General features: G+C 44.4%; 2 protein-coding genes across 3 annotated transcripts in view; both read left to right on the forward strand.

Moving 5' to 3' along the window:
* Positions 1-9,968, forward strand: part of PIK3AP1 (phosphoinositide-3-kinase adaptor protein 1) — a 97,320-nt gene extending 87,352 nt beyond the window's left edge. The window contains exons 14-16 of the mRNA XM_023754831.1: positions 1,902-1,972; positions 3,564-3,682; positions 8,503-9,968. Coding sequence (XP_023610599.1) covers positions 1,902-1,972; positions 3,564-3,682; positions 8,503-8,560 — 248 coding nt within the window. The 3' untranslated portion in view covers positions 8,561-9,968. The remainder of the gene's footprint in view (positions 1-1,901; positions 1,973-3,563; positions 3,683-8,502) is intronic.
* Positions 9,969-16,292: 6,324 nt separating this feature from the next.
* TM9SF3 (transmembrane 9 superfamily member 3) overlaps positions 16,293-18,870 on the forward strand; it is a 42,889-nt gene continuing 40,311 nt past the window's right edge. Inside the window, exon 1 of one of the 2 annotated variants that reach the window (XM_023754879.1) lies at positions 16,293-16,531. In XM_023754879.1, the coding sequence (XP_023610647.1) occupies positions 16,433-16,531 (99 nt within the window). In that variant the 5' untranslated portion in view covers positions 16,293-16,432. The remainder of the gene's footprint in view (positions 16,532-18,870) is intronic. The other variant, XM_006089988.3, reaches the window with a different exon arrangement.

Consider the following 18,870-nt stretch of genomic DNA (forward strand, 5'->3'; position numbering starts at 1 on the left):
CCTGCTCTCGATGCACTTTATGAAAAATGCATATGCTTGCGGCCCGCGCGGCACGCGCACACACACAGACACACACACACACACACACACACACACACACACACACACACACTTTTGCTCACTTTTAGGTCAAGAACCTCTGAACTAGTCTCACTCCTTACTATATAGATAGAGTATTTGTAACCCAGAAAAGGAAAGAGTTTTGCCCAAGGTCACACAGCCAGCGAGTGGCAAATGGGAGTGGAATCCAGCTCCTCTCAGGTTAACATTCCTGCCACTGTTACCTGTCAAAACAGACCCAAAGCATATCACATGACCACATGGGAATCTAGACTGGACAGAGAGAACTTCCCCTTACATTATGGAGGGTGATCATGTGTATCTAAAATTCCCTTAAGGCAATTTAGAGAATTCTGACAAGTTCAGAAATGAGAGAGATTTTTTCAGTGATTATAAGTGATGGAGGAAGCAAGGGCCACGTGGCTCATCTCTCAGATGCTTTGGAGGACAGAAGTGGTATAAACCTTCTCAGGGTGAGGGCAGTCATTGTAGGGTAGGGAGAGGGGAAATTTAACAAGACAAAGGCAAAGTCCTCGGTTCAGGTACAGATTAATTTTAAAGACTTTATGCATGTGTTCTGAGTTACTTTGGGGTAGGAACAGAATGGAAAACATAAACGGTGCTTCTTACCATTTATAACCTAGGGATGGCTAGCTCATCTGGCTAGAAAATATTAGTAAATGACACTGATGGATTTTACCCTACCCTGTGGCTATAGACTGCATCTGGTCTCTGTTACACAGTTTCAGTTACCTATTGCTATGTAACACACCACCCCAAACACAGTGGCTTGAAGGACCATTCATTTATGAGGGAGGCTGAGGCCCTCACCCTCTGCAGGCTGATGACTTGCTTGCCCACATTCCCTCTGGATTGCACAATGTGATACATGCACATGTTTGACATAATTTAAGTAGAAAACTTCAACAAAATTTGTTTGCAGCTTTCAGAAGTGGCCCAAACAAGTGAGAAGTAGAGCATCTCCGCTTCCCTGTCTGTCAAATCAGAGCACTAGTACCACATAGCATTTTCAGCGCACTAGAGGCCCAGTGCACAAAATTTGTGCACTTGGGGGGTCCCTTAGCCTGGCCCTCTTGCTGTCCGGGGGCCCTTGGGGGATGTCCAGCTGATGGCTTGGGACATCAACTAAGCCGTCAGTTGGACATCCTTAGCGCTGCCATGCAGGCGGGAGAGGCTCCCACCACCGACGCTGCACTAGCCAGCTGTGAGCCAGGCTTCTGGCTGAGCAGCGCTCCTCCTGTGGGAGCCCACTGACCACCAGGGGGCAGCTCCTGCATTGAGCATCTGCCCCATGGTGGTCAGTGCACATCATAGCGACCGGTCATTCCGCTGTTTGGTTGATTTGCATATTAGCCTTTTATTATATAGCAGCGGTTCTCAACCTGTGGGTCGAGAACAATGAAAATACATCCTGCATATCAGATATTTACATTACTATTCATAACAGTAGCAAAATTACAGTTATGAAGTAGCAATGAAAATAATTTTATGGGTTGGGGGTCACCACAACATGAGGAACTGTATTAAAGGGTCGCGGCATTAAGAAGGGTGAGAACCACTGTATAGGATAATGTGTGGGAAGCCTCCGTAAATGGTAGCTATAAAGCAAAATATGTAATAAAAAGGTGAACCATTTTGTTTTATACTGAAAGAAAAACTGACCTCTAGTAAAATGGTATAAGACAGCAACATTTGAAGACACATATATTCACAGCTTGTGTATTGTTGCTGTCGGTAAAAAAAAGTAAGTGCTAGAGTTGTGCATTGTATTTTAGCCTGAGAGAATCTAAGGTCCTGCTAATTTTGTTTGTACCCTTCAGGCAGCACGAGTAACCGATCCAGCACTCGGAGCCTCCTCAGTGTGAGCAGCGGGATGGAGGGGGACAATGAGGTGAGTGAGAGCCGAGACCCCCATCTGTCCTGTCCTAGGGGTCATTTTATTGCAAGAAATAGAAATCTAGGTGAAAGAAGCCAGACACAAAGGATCACATATCATGGGATTCCATTTATATGAACTGTCTTGAATAGATAGGTCCATGGAGACAGAATGCAAATTGGTGGTTGCCAGGGGCTGGGGCGAGGGGTAAACAAGCAGAACCGGCTCAAAGGGTACAGTGTTTCCTTTGGGGGTGATGAAAATGATTTGGGACTAGATAGAGGTAGTTAGTGGTTGGACAATATTGTGAATATACTAAATGCCACTGTGAGCTGCTGGCTTTATAATGATTTAATTTACGTTTAGAATTTCATCTCAATAAAAAGAGGAAAGAAGGAAGAAAGGAAAGAAAGAAGGGAGGAAGGGAAGAAATCCACTCAGGCTAGTTAAGCCAAAGGGGCATATGAGAAGGAGCTAGATGAGTCTCAGGGAATCAGGGACAGTGATCACAGTTTGGGGCCTAGATCAGGAGTGGCGAGATGCTAGAGCCAATGCCACCAGTCTGTGTTTCTCAGGGCCACAAGCTCTATCGTCTCTACTTCTCTGTGCATATCTGCTCTCTTTTCTCAAAGCTCCCTGGCCTTTTCTGCCTCCACAGGTAGAGTGGCAACTAGTCCCTTGAGAGCCACAAGACCTCCTAGCAGGGATTAGCTGGGTGACTTAGGCCGAGGCCCAATTTGGCTTATGGTTCTGACTCAGGGACCAGGGGCTGCGACAAGTGGAAGGGGTCACATGGGAAAGGATCGCCCAGGAGACCCCCTGAGAAAGGGTCCTAGGAGTGGGCCACCCCTTCAGTGCACAGCTTGTTTTACCCTATGATGGTTCTGTTGTCCCCCAAAGGGGCTTTTATTTAAAAATAAAAATTCTCCAGCTCTATCTGGTTATATAGAGCAGTGCTTCTCAAACTTTAATATGCATAAGAATTGCCTAAGGCCGAAACCGGTTTGGCTCAGTGGATAGAGCGTCGGCCTGCGGACTGAAGGGTCCCAGGTTCGATTCCGGTCAAGGGCATGTACCTGGGTTTCGGGCACATCCCCAGTAAGAGATGTGCAGGAGGCAGCTGATCGATGTTTCTTTCTCATCGATGTTTCTAACTCTCTATCTCTCTCCCTTCCTCTCTGTAAAAAATCAATAAAATATATTAAAAAAAAAAAAGAATTGCCTAAGATCTGGTTAAAATGCAAGTTCTGATTGAGCAGGTCCGAGGAGGAACCTGAGATCCTGTCATTTCTCACAAGCGTCCAGGTGATGCTGACCTCGATGGCCCAGAGACTGTGCTTTGAATAGCAAGGACCATTAATGATCCTGTGGGCCTGATTGTCTCCTGAGCGGCTCCAGGAGTCAATGGAAAGCTTCCCCGGTTTTGCTGGGTTGATGATAAGTTTGTGAATAACCTTCAGCCAAAGCCTGAGGAGGCTGAGGGGCTTTGGGGATAGTGGTATCTGTCCATCTGCCTTCCCTGATCTTGAAATATGCTGGGAACTTTCAACATGCTGGTTGCTGGATGTAATTTTCACCAATCCTTCTTGTGTTTTTGTTACTGTAGGATAATGAAGTCCCTGAGGTTCCCAGAAGTCGGAGTCCAGGCCCCCTACAAGTGGACGGAACACCCACCCTGCCCATCGATAGGCCCCCCAGGGTGCCTCCCCGAGCGGCCTCACAGAGGTAACATTGAAGCTGATAGGAAAGTTTTCCCCTCACTTTCTGAATCCTGTTTAAGTTGTTCATCAGAATGGAACTTAGAGATGGTTTGTTTGTCGACCATCCCAGTTGCAGAGTAGGGCATCAGAGAGAAGAGGGGCCAGGAGGGAATCATGATGATCTTCGTGGTGGAAGATAAATCCCAGGGGAGAGGAGGAGTTGGGGGCATCTAAGATGACCTAAGAATGAGTGCCTGCTTTTGTCATATTTCAGTGTGGACGCTTCATTAATTTAAGTGACGCTGTATTCAGTTGCACACACTTTTAGTAGCAAATGGAATATTTCATCGATGAAATACATTGGCAAACATCAACTTTTTGAATAATTTGTATCTATTTTATTAGAATTTAGCTCCCTACTAACTAATTCCCTTGGCTGTATTATGGAGACAGTGCCTTTTGGGAACCAGGAGGCAAGATGGAATTGGGAATGAAAATTAAGGTGAGAGGCAGCATGGTATGGTGGCGAGGAGCATGGCTCTAGTACCACGCTACCTGAGACAGGTCTCCTCTGGCTGTCACTTGTGAACTTGGCTGAATTAATTAACATTCATGTGCCTCAACTTAGTTTAACTCCATTCCTGCCTCCCTCGCAGCTCCCACATCCAGTGTGTCTCCAGGCCCTGTCCATTCTGCTGCCCTTTCAGCTCTCAGATGCGCCCCCTCCTCTCCATCTGCTGGTACCTAAGTTCATCCACATAGGCCCATATTTACCTCTCTGCCTGCAGTCGGTCCCTCCTCCACACTCAACCAGAGTGCACTTTCCAGAACAGAAATAGCTGAGGATGTCACTTCCTGGCATATACGCTTTCACATTTAATTCTGTATTTTTTAGCAAGCTCTAGTCTCCATCTAGCCTTAAGTCCCACCCCCCTGCTGTACTCACCAAGGCTCCACCCCTTAAAATTTCCCAGGGAGCTGTGCCAGTTGGTACCATGTCTTTGTTCAATCTGCTCCTTTTGCCTGAAATGCTGTCTTCAATCTCTGCTTAGGAAATTCTGACACATCTTTTAAGACTCAGTCCAAATATCACCTCCTCTCTGGAGCCTTCCTTGATGCTCTTGGGTGAACTTTCTTGTGATTCCCCAAACACCTCTATTACACTTCATTCCACATTGTGGCCCATGTTTACATATCCGTCTCCTCAAGTGGATGGTGAACCTCGAGAGAATAGAAACTGTTTTTTATTAAAAAATTTTTTTTCTACTCTCTCCATGCTTACCATCGTAACCAGAACATACTAGAAATTTAACAAATATTTATATTTACCATGTAAATGAATGAATGGATGGATGCATGGACTGGTACTGGTTAGTTTGGATGAAACAGTTAGTCTCAAGTCATCTACCACAGGTGGACTATAGGTTACTGGAAAGAGGCTTCACACTCCCACCTGTTGTAAGTTCCCAGCATATTTCAAGATCAGGGAAGGCAGATGTGACAAGAGCAGGGACAAATAGATGCACTTTATCTTTGCATGGCTCCTTAGTCCCTATAGGGTGGGTCCCTGGCAATGCCATCTCTTCTAAGGTAAGGTCCTGCCAGATGAGAAAAAAACACACACAAATACTTGCTGAGCCATTGCCCCTTTGTTTTTGAACTTATTATGTCATTTACTAGTGATTTGACAGTCACTAACAATCTATGAAGTCGCCTTTAAGGCATAGCCTACATACCACCTAATCAGAACACACTTCTGGGGACTCCTGCAGTACGAGGTTAATCCTAAAACTGGACTTATAAAGATGCCTGTGGAGTTTCCAGCAGGGACTGAAGTGGTCAGGGAGTGAGGGGACTTGAGACCAAGGCTATTTACTAATTAATAGAGAAACTTTAAAAATATATATTTTTACCAATGTTATGACCATACAAAATGATACCAGCTAAACAGCAGTGCTGCTTTAAAAGAATGTTAACCAATATCAGATTGCTTGGTTCTTGAACTAAGCTTATCTTTGAGACTTCAACCCTCAACAGGGAGGAGAAAGCAACCAGTGCCCAGTATCTCTGGACAATCGTGTCTCCAGCCCTGGCTTCCCAGGGTCCTGCAGAGGCTGTCTCCCCACAGGCCACTCTTGGTTGGTTTAATACTTCTTTTCTCCCATGGTTCTGAGATGTTTAAAATCACAAGTCCATTTCCCTGAGATGGGACTTCCAAACCTTCGCTGGGCTTGTTCACCAGAATGAAATTTAGAGATGGTTTGTTTGCCGACCCACCCCAGTTGCAGAGTGGGGCCAGGAGGGAGTCATGATGATCTTCGTGGTGGAAGATAAAAGTAAGGCTCATAGAGCATACATAGGGAAAAGAGCTAAGAGTAGATCTTTAATTATATTGATAAATAATTAGCTTTACTTCTTGAGTGCCTACTCTAAGCCAGAAACTGTGCTATCCTCTTTCCAATAGTTATCTCCAATCCTCACAAAAGATTCCAATGAAGGTGTCATTACCTCTGTTTGGTAGGTTCAGGGAAGTTGAACTTGTCCTTCAGACATGTGCATAAATGTCTCTGCTATATGTTCCCATAGGTTATGACTTCCCTGGTCAAAACACTCAGTAGTGTACTGACTTTCCTTGTCTTTCTCATCTATTACATTCTCAGCACCTTGAGTATGGAATCTGTGCCCATTTTACTTGCTGTTATTTCATCCCATATCCAGGAGTAGATGGATAATAGATAAATATTTATCTATTATAGAAAGGAAAGAAGGAAGGAAGGTAAGAAGGAAGGAAGGAACTGAAGGAAGAGAGGAAAGGAGGGAAAGAAGGAAGAAAGAAAGGAAAGAAGGAAGGAAGGTAAGAAGGAAGGAAGGAACTGAAGGAAGAAAGAGAGGAAAGAAGGGAAGGAAGGAGGGAAAGAAGGTCTGGATTTCTCCTATAAGCCACAGTTCATAGGGTAGACTGGGGAGATGGAAGGGGATTTACCCATTTGTTTTATAAGCCACAGTTCATAGGGTAGACTGGGGAGATGGAAGGGGATTTACTCATTTGTTTTCTCTGGATAAAGAGACAACCACATAAAACCAGCTACTCCCAGGGGCCACAGCAGGACCTCCTGAGGATATCTGTGGTTATTTTTTCCTACTTCTGCCTCGCTCTGTCATTCTTGAGAGAGCCTTTCTTTAAACATTTTTGTCATTTCCTTGACCTATACAAAACGTGCATTCAAAAGACATTTAGTAAATATTTACTCATTGATTCATTTAATCCTCAAGTACGCAACTCCAGGGTAACACAGTTCAATTGCAGCACCTGACAAAGCTTTCTTTCTTGACTTATTGACTTGCTTCCAAGAGAATTGATATTAGTTCTAGAGCACAAATGTGGAAATACCACCCGCAATCGTTGAACCTGTTTGTAAAAGGACTTACCCAAGTCTCTCTGGAGTGTCATTTAAGACTATTCAAAAGCCATCCCGAATAACAGGGAGAGGGCTTTAGGAAAGCAAATGTGGCGTTGGGATAACACATTTAGTAATCCCTGAGGAAGTCATTGTGAGGAGCAGACCGGAAATTCTCAATTCTTCTCTCAAGGGACCTTCCTGCTAGAGTGTGTCTCCTGCCTGGCTGCATATTTGAATTCCTGGTGTTTTAAAATAAAGGTTTTGTCATTATTCAGGTATGGCAAGGTCAACAGATCAGGGATGACTGCTGTTGAAAAGACAGTTTGTTATACTCACAGATCCTAAGCAGGGGCGCCACTGGGTTTAGTCAGGAGAATGGGAGGGGAAAACGTAGGTGAGAGGAGCTTTTGTTGTGGTTTCCACAGGAAGGAACAAGTGAGGTGGTTAGCAGATTTAGAATTGACTAGATTGAGTAATTTCAGCAGGCCTGGAGCAAAGGGCTTGCCTCCAGTTCTCAGGCACCTCGCCCTGAGGTGGTTAGGGCGGGTGGATAGTCCCCGCTCCAGTTCTGGGTACTGTGAAAGGTGTGCTCCCAGGCACATTGTTTACTAGCTCTAGGAATTAGTTTACCCACCGAGGGGCAGCCTGTTCAGGCCCAGATCAGCAAGGCCCCAGGTATAAAAGCATCAGAAAACGAAAGGCTTGGATAATACAACTGGTTGGGGGAGAGATACTATTAAAATGTTCTGATGCTTGAGCCCAATCCTCTAGAGATTATGATGGAATGGGTCTGGGATAGAGCCTGGGGATTGGTATTTTCCAAAGCTCGACTGGTGATTCTAATGTGCAGTGAGGGTGGTGAGCCACAGCCAACATGTATGTCACTCAGAGGTCCCTATGTGTGGCCAGTTTCATTAATGAAGGAACATGTCCTCTGTATAAGGGACCAAATTTACAGCAAATCATGGATGCATAAGAACTACTTAATTAAATTCATTTTTAAATAGTTGCTTTATCTCTCTTTTAAAAAATTATTATGCAGTAATTACAAAGGTTAAAGACTCTTCCCTCTCAAATAAAAGTATCTATTACAATTATACACATAGCATAGTTCCTTATGAGAATGATTCCAATAAATATCACGGTGCATTTTCTTTTTTATTTTTATTGAATTTATTGAGGTGACAATTCCACAATACATCATCTGTATATTGTATTGTGTGTGTTCACCACCCGAAGTCAAGTCTCCTTCCATCACCATTCATCCCCTCTTTCCCTTTTCTCCCTCTCCCCAGCCCCCTTCCCCTCTGGTAATCACCAAACTGTTACGGTGCATTTTCAACTTGGAGAGACAAATACTTTCTCATTCGCAGTGTTTGACATAGGAAAGCCTGTTCACATCATGGTCTGCAAGGTCATGCTTTTGCTTTATCTTTCATTTCAGGCCTCCAACCAGGGAGATCTTCCATCCTCCTCCGCCCGTTCCACGCAGAGGTCGTTGATTCCACCTCCTAGAAGCTGCCTACTCCAGGACTTTGAGACGAGCAGTTCCCAGCCTGCTAATGATGTCTTCATGTTACGTTTTATGGCATGACTGCTGACCTTGAGACCCACTCTCATTACTGATATTGTTGCAGCCCTGCTGGTTTGGGCTTTCCTTAAAGAAGATATTATTAAGGCATGGAGGAGGGAAAAACTAAGGACTTCAGTCACCATTGCCAAGTATATTGATCCATACCCTTGTTTGCCAAAAGGATGAAGACTTAATTGGGATCCTTACCTCTAACTTGACATGTCGGAAGCCTGAAAGATTGGTTAGAAATGTGCATTACAAGTGATTTTACTGAAATGCATTTATATTAGGCCTTACTTATTTGTTAATCCAGACTAATTTCTACAAGTGGTTATGATTTAGTACTTACAGTATTCAAGTAAGAAGACATACCCTGATTTTTAAATGATGCTTCAACTTTTCTGTTGAACAGGCCAGCACTGTTCCTTCATCTTGTATTAAAACCTGTGAGCAGATACCCAACTATGTACATAACAAAGTATGAAGACTGAGAGACTGTGAACAGGAGGCTGGTGTTGCAATCAAATGCAGGAGGGTGTGTAAATGCCAGGGCTGGTCACAGGCAATAATCTGAAAAAGCCTTTAGTGCTGTCTCCCCTTATGTAGAGGTCAAAGCTGAGGATCCATCGAAGTCTGGAGCTGAGAGTGTTTGGTTGGCTAGAGGAAGAGGCAGTTCAGAACCTGGGCCTGCCAATTCCAGGGGACCACACTTTCCATCTCCAAATAGCCAAACCCTCTCCCTCAAGAAGTGCCCAGATGTAGAAATTCAGTCAGTGACTGACACTTGTCCTCCAGAAGTTTCTTTCTTCCATGATCTCCCAGGTATGGAACTACCATGTATTTCCCCCCAAACTTGGCATTAACACTTCAGTGTGCTTTCAAAAAAGTGATGCTGCCAAGGAGCATCTATTAGTGGTTGGGACCAGAAGCTTGGGATTCCAGGGACCCCATTTATTGCTCTGCCGTCTTTATAGGTCTTAGTTCTGGCCATAAAGAGAGAGGGGGGTCCTTGGCATTTTCTCTGCTAAGGGGTCCGAAGGGGAAGGAAGAACCTAAAGCAGAAATAGTTATTTCCTTATACACCTATTATTACCACTGGGCTTGGGAAATCTGTTTGTGCAGAGAATATAGAGCCTAAAGTATGTCATTAATTTTGAGTTCCTGCCACATCAATCTACCTTCAAAACATAGGTCCTTAATTTGATATTTAACCATATAATAAAATTAGTATTGGACCTAGTTCTTTAAAAATGTCAGAAATCTTGTGGTTTTCCAGGAAATTATTCTCTGTCCACACAGATGTATAAAAGCCACACTATTAAAGATCATTTAGTACAGTTTTATTGGGTTCTTTTTTAATAATGAAAGGTTCTTTTTCGATCTCATTCCTCAGTCCAGCAACAAGGACTATTGAAGTTAATAGCTTCTGAGATCTTGGTTGTTGTTTTTTTCTGACATAAAATACACTATTGGCCATGACCATCAAGAGAGTGTTTGTGCACCTGGCTGGGTGGCTCAGTTGGTTGGGGCATCGTCCCATACACCAAAAGGTTGCAGGTTCGGTTCCAGGTCAGGGCACATACATAGGTTGTGGGTTCGATCCCCATTTGGGGCATGTAAGGGAGGCAACAGATCAATGTTTCTCACATTGATGTTTCTCTCTCTCTCTCTCTCTCTCTCTCTCTCTCTCTCTCTCTCTCTCTCCATATCCTTGGGTGAGGATAAAAGAAAAAGAGAAAGACAGTGTGTGTGTTTATGCAAATTACCTACCTTATGCCTGGCACATAGTAGCCACTCTGCAATGGCCCCTTTACTCTCCTTGTCACTGATTTGGGAGAAAGAAGGAAATGTGAGGTAAAAGGAGAACAAGACATTAGCGTGTTGGTATGGTTGCCCTCCCTGTTATTTATAGGCAGTCTCCGTATTTGCCACACTTGATTTTGATAAAAGCTATACTTTTAAAATATTCAATACCTCTAATCCTTGTTTTGGATGCCAGATTTATATTTTTGTGCATTCTCTGATTGACCAACATTTAAATCAATAACATGATGTCAGCATCTTTATATGCACATCCTTGTTTGTGCAATACTGGAATATCTTACTGCATATGTGAAAACAAGTGGAAAACATAAAATTGAAAGTGCTATTGAGAAACCTGGGTCTCATTAATGTGATATACTTGAGATATGGATGGAGGTGATCAGGAGTGTCAAGTCAAAAATGGCAAGTCTTAAACCCTCACTAGGTGTTCATTGAACATCCAAAATGATTGGTCATGTGTAAAAGTAAAAGAAGAAAATGAAAAAATTTGGATGAAACACTGCTATTGTGTGTTATCAAAGAAACTCTGATGATGAGGTAAAAAAAAATTGTCATTTTCTAGATAAAGAACCACCCATTATAATACAGATTTGTTCAACTTCCACTACCCAACTTTTGTATATATATTTTTCAGAATACATTATGTAACAAAACCATGGATTTTAATAAAATGAGGATCACAAACTATGTTATAACAACGTGTCCAAAGAAACTATGAAAAAGTTTCCTGTATGATGCTTTGGGAGGCAGCTCTGCTGTCGCCATCCTTCCCCAAGATTTTACAAGCTGGTGCAATAGGAAGTAAAATAATTAGTCATATTCATTGTCATTGCCTTTGCCTCTAACTGTACGAGGTACATTGTCCTCCAGTTTCTAGGTGAGCACTGTTCCTTTACATTATATTAAAACCTGTGAGCACATAACCCAAGTATATAAGCAACAAAGTATGAAGACTTAGGTACTATGAACAGGAGGTTGGTTGTTGCAATCAAATAATTGAACTTGACATATCTAATGAGGTGAGTAATCCCCAATGGTTTGTCATAATTAGGCAAAGTGATACTATGTAAATGACTTCAACGAGTATTTTTCCAAGTCAATCTAAAAGCTTCGCCCTTATCCCCACCCCTTTATTTTGCTTTGTTATTAAAAAGGAGAGGTCCTGGCCTGTCCTGTATCACCCCAATAGCTGGGATTTTCACATTCCTCTCCCATAGGCCCCAGGAAGTAAGCTGGTTTTCTGTGCTCCTCTTTCAAAGAATAATGTGTGCTTTTGCAGCTGGTTGGCTGGGGAAGCATTAGTAACAGATTTATTTCTAAGAAAGACAAGTGGCTAATTTGGATAACTCTAAAAGACTCATCCTAACAATTAATCCTCAAATTTGAGGAATCTGCCTATATAAACATTTGCTTCAGTTTTATCAATAAGTTGTGTTATGTTTATTTCCAAGTGTGTTATTAAGAAGACAACATGGCCTTCCTCATTCATTCCTAATGGCCAGGAATGAACACATTCCTAATGTGTTCACCAGGGTGGTGAAAAGAAGAGTAGGAGGTTGAAAATATGTTCTGAATTCTCAGGCAAAACTCCGAATTCGTTTTCTCAGAGAAACTGTAGTAAATAGTAGGTTCCCAGGCTAGCCTGCCAAAGCCCATTTAACCCATGCAATACCTGTTTTAGCTAGCTCTGCATGCAGTAAGAGTTCACATGATGTCGAGAGAGAACATTGGCTTGGAAGTCAGGAAACCTGGAGGTCACATAACTTGACTACCCTGGTCTGCTTCATCATCTATGAAGAGTTTTGTGTGTAGTCATAACTCCAGGCCCCTTCAACTCTCTAAGTCCAAGTCTAAGGCAAGGAGTGGGGGAATCCCTCATCCTGAAGAAGCAGGCTGGCACCTTACTGGAGTCACCACCTAACTGGCAAGGGATCTTATTATGTGGCAGCTGCTATTTCTTGCCCTGTGTCGTTGTTGTACCAGATCAGCTTTTTTATATGCGTGAGAAACAGTGAAATGGAAACAGAACAAAGAAATTAACAGCCTTAGTTCTGTTCAGTCTAAGAACCAAATGTTTTTCAGTGTTTGCTTCCTAAAGAAAAGAAATCAGGCCACTGATAAAGTTCTTTGGTACCTAGAACCTTTCAGCTATAACAGAAAAGGTAGAGGTGAAAGATGGTAATAGCAATAGAAGGACTGCTCACCCCAGAATAACTAGCAAGAAAGAAGGAATAGAATTTCCAAGAAAAGGTAGCTGAGGGTGGAAATCAGAAGACATGTTGTCATTTGTAGACCAAGACTTTGGATGATCGTTTATTAAGAACGAGAATAAAAAATTGAAATTGTGACCCTGGCTGGTGTGGCTCAGTTGCTTGGGCGTTGTCCTGGGCACCCAGGGGTTGCTGGTTTGATTCCCTGTCAATTGGGGTACATGCCCTGGTTGTAGGCTCAATTCCTGGTGGGAGGCAGCCAGTGGATGTGCCGCTCTTGCATCAATGCTTCTTTCCCTCCCCTCTCCCTTCTCTCTGTAAAAATCAATAAAAATTTTTTTAAAAAAAGATTGAAATTGCAGTTTTCTGGATCATTTACTGATCACAGACTCTATAACCAATTGAGTCTTATTAGAACTACCATAGAAGAGGCTGTACAGCTGGGGGGGGGGCATGGTTCTGTTCAATGGCATTCCCCGCCACCCCACTTATTGGTATTAGGGGAATGAGGTCAATAATCTAGATGAAGAAACTGGTAAAATAAGATGTGTCAGTATTTTCCACTCCCCAGTGTGACAGAACAGCCCTGATTTTGATAATGCTCCTGAGTTCTGCTTCTGAGCCTTGAGGTCGTCAGATTCCAAGGATCTTTGAAGCCACACTCTTTTCCTCTAATCAGTTACTTTATTCCTTTTTTCCGTATCTGCTATCAAACGTTTATCACCTAAAGTCATTTATCATATTTTCTAGTACCTACCAAAGTTCCTGGCACATAGTAGATGCTCAATAAATAGTTGTTGGATTAATGGCCCTACATGCTCTTCCCACCATTATATTTTCCCAAATACTCCACCAAAACAGGGTTTCCTCTTCTCTCCTTGCCCATTGCTCTTTTGCCTGTGGAACATCTGCACAGTTGGTCACATTTTGTGCAGTTATTTTTTTTGTACACTGTTATGCCGTTCTCTGTTGTATATGTAACGTTTCCTGGTTTTAAGTCAGCACTCCCCAAATGAATATACCTTTTCTTGTGTCTTCCCCATCCCCAAGCAATTACCAATCCAGTGCTCCCCACACATAGCAAAAGCTTACTGACTCAATTTGTGGGGCTGGTGATGGCTGTTTAAGCAAGAAACTATTCATCCATCTTAATTCAGCACTTACACTACTTGTTCTTCAATTGCCCATCATCACTTGATTCAAAAGCAGCGATTATTCATTCACAGAGCATTTACTGAACTTTCACCATGAGCAAGTCACCATGTGAGGTGCTCTGGGGGATATACAAAGATGTATAAGATGTATTAAGACACCTCCTCTGATTTCTATAGCAATTACTGGTATATGACTCATTCAGCAATTAATCATGCACTGCCTTGTAATATCTCTTAGACTAGCTAGAAAGTGCTCTTTAAATCATGCCATGCTATTTGACATTCACTTAATACTGCCTTCATTCATTCATTCTTGAAATAGTTACTGAATGTCTGTGATGTGACAAGCACTATTCCTGCAGTTGGGACAGATATAAAGAAAAACAATTGGTAGTATTTGTCCTCAGAAAAGGTCAGAATGTGGTATAGAAGAGGAAATGGGACTAGATGGTGATTATAATGTAACATGCCAAGTGCTATTGGAATCCTGAAGAAGAGATGCTCAACTTCCTGATGCAAGGTTTCCCTGAAGAGGCGGCGATAGTTCAGTCAGGCCTGGAAAGAGACCACCCAACGGCTGTCCATTTATTTGCATCCCAGGTGAAAGGAACATCAAGCACAAAGGAGCAGAGATAGGAAAGAAGGTGGCGTATTTGGGGAATAAAGGATGGAGACCAGTGGGATGTAAAGCTGGGGAGATAAATCAGGATCTGATTGTGCAGCTGCAATGCTAACAGGACTGTCCTTTAGCAAAGATTTTTTTCCCCCTCACATTACGTTTGCTCATTGTAAAAAACATCCAAATATTTATAGGCATGTACAAAGTAGAGAGTTAAATATCTTAATGGTTGTGTCATCATCTTTCAGGTTGTTTTCTATGGGTAGACTAATATGTTACCATTTAAAATGGAATTATGCTCTATTTTTTCAACTTCTTTCATTTAAAAGTATCTCTCTGACATCATTCCATGCCAGGACACATGGGGCTATTTCATTTTTTAAAACAGCTGAATGCATGGTGATCTATTAGTAGTAAGAAAGACGGGTTCTGGAACCGACTGCTTGGTTTTGGCCTTTCAGCAAGCCACTCACCCCTCTGTGCTTCAGGTATCTGTACAATGAACATACTGATAATACCTGTTGCATAAGAGTCTGTGTGTGTGTGTGTGTGTGTGTGTGTGTGTGTGAGCATTAAATGTGTCAGTACATATAATGGGCTCAGAATAGTGCCTGGAAGATGAAAATCTTAGCTGTGATTCCATGCCTTATTTAAACACTATTCAAGGAGTGTTTTAAGCAAGAGAGCGGTACCATCAGGTTTCTTTTTAGAAAGATCACTCTGGCACCTGTTGGAGAGAATAAACAGGGAGGGAAGATTGGGGATCCTGCGGGAGACTCTTGGCTGTTCCTGGCAGAGGAAAGAAAGGAAAAATAAACTCTTGAGACATTTCTAAGAGACCCAGTGCTGGAACTGTTGACTGCTGACGCTGAGAGGTACCGATAATCCGACTGCAAGTTCCAGATTTTTGGCTTAGAGGAAGAATGGTGTGTGGTGGTGCCATATTAATGTTTATTTGACAGATGTTTTTTGAGTTCCTACCCTGAGACTGGTACTGTGCCAGGCACAGGAAATCCAGCAGTGGACGGGATCCCTGCTTGGGGGAGGGGCTTAGATTCCAGGGGGCATTTATGTCTGTGGACTGGAGACCAACAAATAATAAATAAATGAACAAGAATTTCAACAAGATTGAATAGTAGGGGTCTAATAAATAGTCGGTGACTTTATATTTTATTGATTTTTTTACAAAGAGGAAGGGAGAGGGACAGAGAGCTAGAAACATCGATCAGCTGCCTCCTGCACACCCCCCACTGGGGACGTGCCCGCAACCAGGGTACATGCCCTTGGACCGGAATCGAACCCGGGACCCTTCAGTCCGCAGGCCGACGCTCTATCCACTGAGCCAAACTGGTCAGGGAAATAGTCGGTGATTTTAAAACACTTGCTCAACCCTGTATAAATGTAACACTCTCCCATCATGATGATTTCATGACCTCGCGATTCACGCACAGCGGCAGTGCCTGCAAAGGGTGGTTTGCTCCGATCGCCCCGGCTCGAGAGGCAGCAGGGAGACCCCATCTCACAGCCGAGGAGCGGGAGGCGGGAAGGTGGAGGCGGGAAGGCGGGCGATCTGGCCAAGGCCGCACCACCCCGAGCGCCGGGACGCGGCCCGAGGCGGCTTCGGCCCCGAGGTTCGGGCCGGGTCCCCGGCGCTGCAGCCGCGTCCGCGCGCCGGGCCTCCGGGGTCCAGGGCGGCCGTGGCCCGCGCGGCCCGGGCGGGGCGGCCGGCGGCGGTTGCAGCCCGCGTCGCACGGCACTTCCGGCGCGTGCCGGGGTGGCCGGATGACGTGGGCTGAGTCAGAGGAAGAGGCCGCGGAGGCGCCGGGGGGCGGGGGAGGCGACGGAGCGGGCGGTGTCGGCGGCGGCGCCGAGGAGCCAGCGGCGGAGTCCGGGCCCCGTGCGTCTGTCCGCGCCCGGTGGATGCGAATCGGCTGCGGCGGCGGCGGCGGCGGAGGAGTCGGTGGGCGGGCGCCGGGCCGGTGGGAGCGCGGAGGATGAGGCCGCTGCCGGGCGCTCCCGGCGTGGCGGCGGCCGCCGCGCTGTGGCTGCTGCTGCTCCTGCCCCGGGCCCGGGCGGACGAGCACGAGCACACGGTGAGAGGCGCCCCCGGCCGACGCGGCCGCCCCCGGCCTGCTCCCCGCCTCGCTGCCCCGGCGGGCCCGGCGCGGCCTGGAAAGCCCGGCGGCCCGGTGGAGCCCGTGGCCGTCCGAGGGCGCCTTCCGGTTGGGCCTGGCGGAGCAGGAACCCGGGAGCGGGGAGGAGGCATTTCCCTGCGCTCCTGGGGCAGGACTCCGCGCCCGGACCTAGATGGCGCCCCACCCCTGGGTCTGGGGCTCCCGAGGCCGGGGCCGGAGCGTGGCGAGGGTCCGGGCTCACCTCGCCGCGGGGTGGGGGTCGCGGGCCGGCCGGGCTCTGGCTACTGGGGGCTGCGACGCGGCGGAAGATGGATGCGATGACCCGTCATACCAACCAGGAAATATCCACACTTGACGGTCCGCGCCCTCGCCGGCCCTCCTTTTCCCTCCTGCCCAAACCGGGCTGGGACCTGGCATGGTGACAGCATTGATCAACTTGGGGTGCAGAGCAGCTTGCACGTGTGCATGCACTCAGCCTGCACGCACTCGCTGCGAGCCTGCCCTGTAACTTCCTCCTCAGCCTCTCCAGCCCCGGGGCCTCTACTGAGGGCAGCTTCCGACTGTGAGGGGTCCTCAGTGTCCCCGTCTTGTCTGCCTGGAGCAGGCCTTTGTGCATTTATCCTGAAGTTGTCTGGCTGTTCAGTTGTCATGGACCTCAATGACTATTCGAGGAACTGCGGCTTTTAGGATGGTAGAGCGAGGCAGGAAAGTAATAGAAATGGACAGGTTCCTCGGCGAGTAATTGGTTCTTATACTTTAATTCATTAGTGATGTGATGTTGCGTGAAAGGTTGTGTGTGTACTATAAATCTGAAAGGTTTGGCGGAGTCTTCTGTCATTGCTGATAAGTAAGGAAAGGAAGCAGTCGTCAGTGTAGCCTGCTTTAGATGGTATTTGTAATTGATCAGACTTCTTTTCTCCGCTCCCTGGGTCAGCGAGGCTCTTGTTTTACCTCCAAACTGTTGACTACTTTATCTTCAATCACAGCCGGGAACTGCTTACCTGTGTATTTTCTTAAGAGACAAATCCCACGTCGGTGACATGTTTTTGTACTATATTTGTGACTTTTCACCTTACCATAATTTTGTTCAGAGGTTAAACAGTTACATTAAAAACTATTTACTGTTGTTCTGTAAGGTAACTTGTCTCAAAGTGTAATAACTTCATTTCCAATGGCCATCCTTTTAGTCAGTGATATGGTTTCTAATGTTTATGAACACTTAACTAGAAAGTTTACCATGTAAAACTCAGAATTCTCTCTTAACTGTAGTTCCACCATACAGGCATATAAGCCAAGAGTAGTAATATACTTTTTTTATCTTATGTTTTATAATGAACTGCTATAAATGGAAAACACTATCAATTAAAATGTCAAAAATTGGAGGTGTATAAAATGGTCTTAGGTTAATTTACATATTTAAAATGCAAATACTAATTTCACTGAAATTTTATTGCCAGGAACATTTTAATTTTTTGAATCAGCAATTGAATATACAGTATTTGATAAGAGGTTTTTGAGAGAATATGTGTATGAGATCATTGCTGGACAAAAATTTGGAATCCATGTCTACTTTGGATTGTTCTCACTCAGTTACCTATTAATAACTATTAAGAAAGCAAAAAAGTTATAGGAAGAATAGCATTAAGTTATAAATATAAAATTTAAGTGTCATTCACATATACTTTTTACTATTAGCCAAAATATTTTACTACTTTCAAGTTTTTTGAAAATATTTTTTAAAGCTAGGCATTTACCTTAGCCAGATAACAGTACTGAAAAGGCTATGGTTAAGTGAATTGTTTTCCTACCAGGAAGGTCAGAAGTAGCCAGTGAAGAAAGAATGATACTGAGGAGGATAAAAATTGCCAAGGGAAGGTTGTTGCTGAGTAGATGCTTATTAAGTACTTGTGGAATTGAATTATTAAAGAACAGTTTTCAAAAGTTTAAGTTTACCCTTTATTTATTTTTATTTTTAAAGATATTTTTATTGATTTCAGAGAGGAAGGGAGAGGGGGAGAGATAGAAACATCAGTGATGAGAGAATCATTGATAGGCTGCCTCCTGCGCGTCTCACACAGGGGATCTGGGCATGTGCCCTGACCGGGAATTGAACCGGGACCTCCTGGTTCATAGGTTGACACTTCACCACTGAGCCATGCTGGCTGGGCTAAGTTTACCCTTTAGATTAACTTTCTGTGAAGACAGTTTCTAGTTAGAAATAATAACTAAAAGGATTTTTCTAGCAATATGTGCTAGTTATTGTTCTAAGTACTTTACGTATATTAACTCATTGTAAA

The sequence above is a fragment of the Myotis lucifugus genome, unplaced genomic scaffold (genome assembly GCF_000147115.1).
Source record: "Myotis lucifugus unplaced genomic scaffold, Myoluc2.0 scaffold_66, whole genome shotgun sequence".
Taxonomy (NCBI): Eukaryota; Metazoa; Chordata; class Mammalia; order Chiroptera; family Vespertilionidae; genus Myotis; species Myotis lucifugus.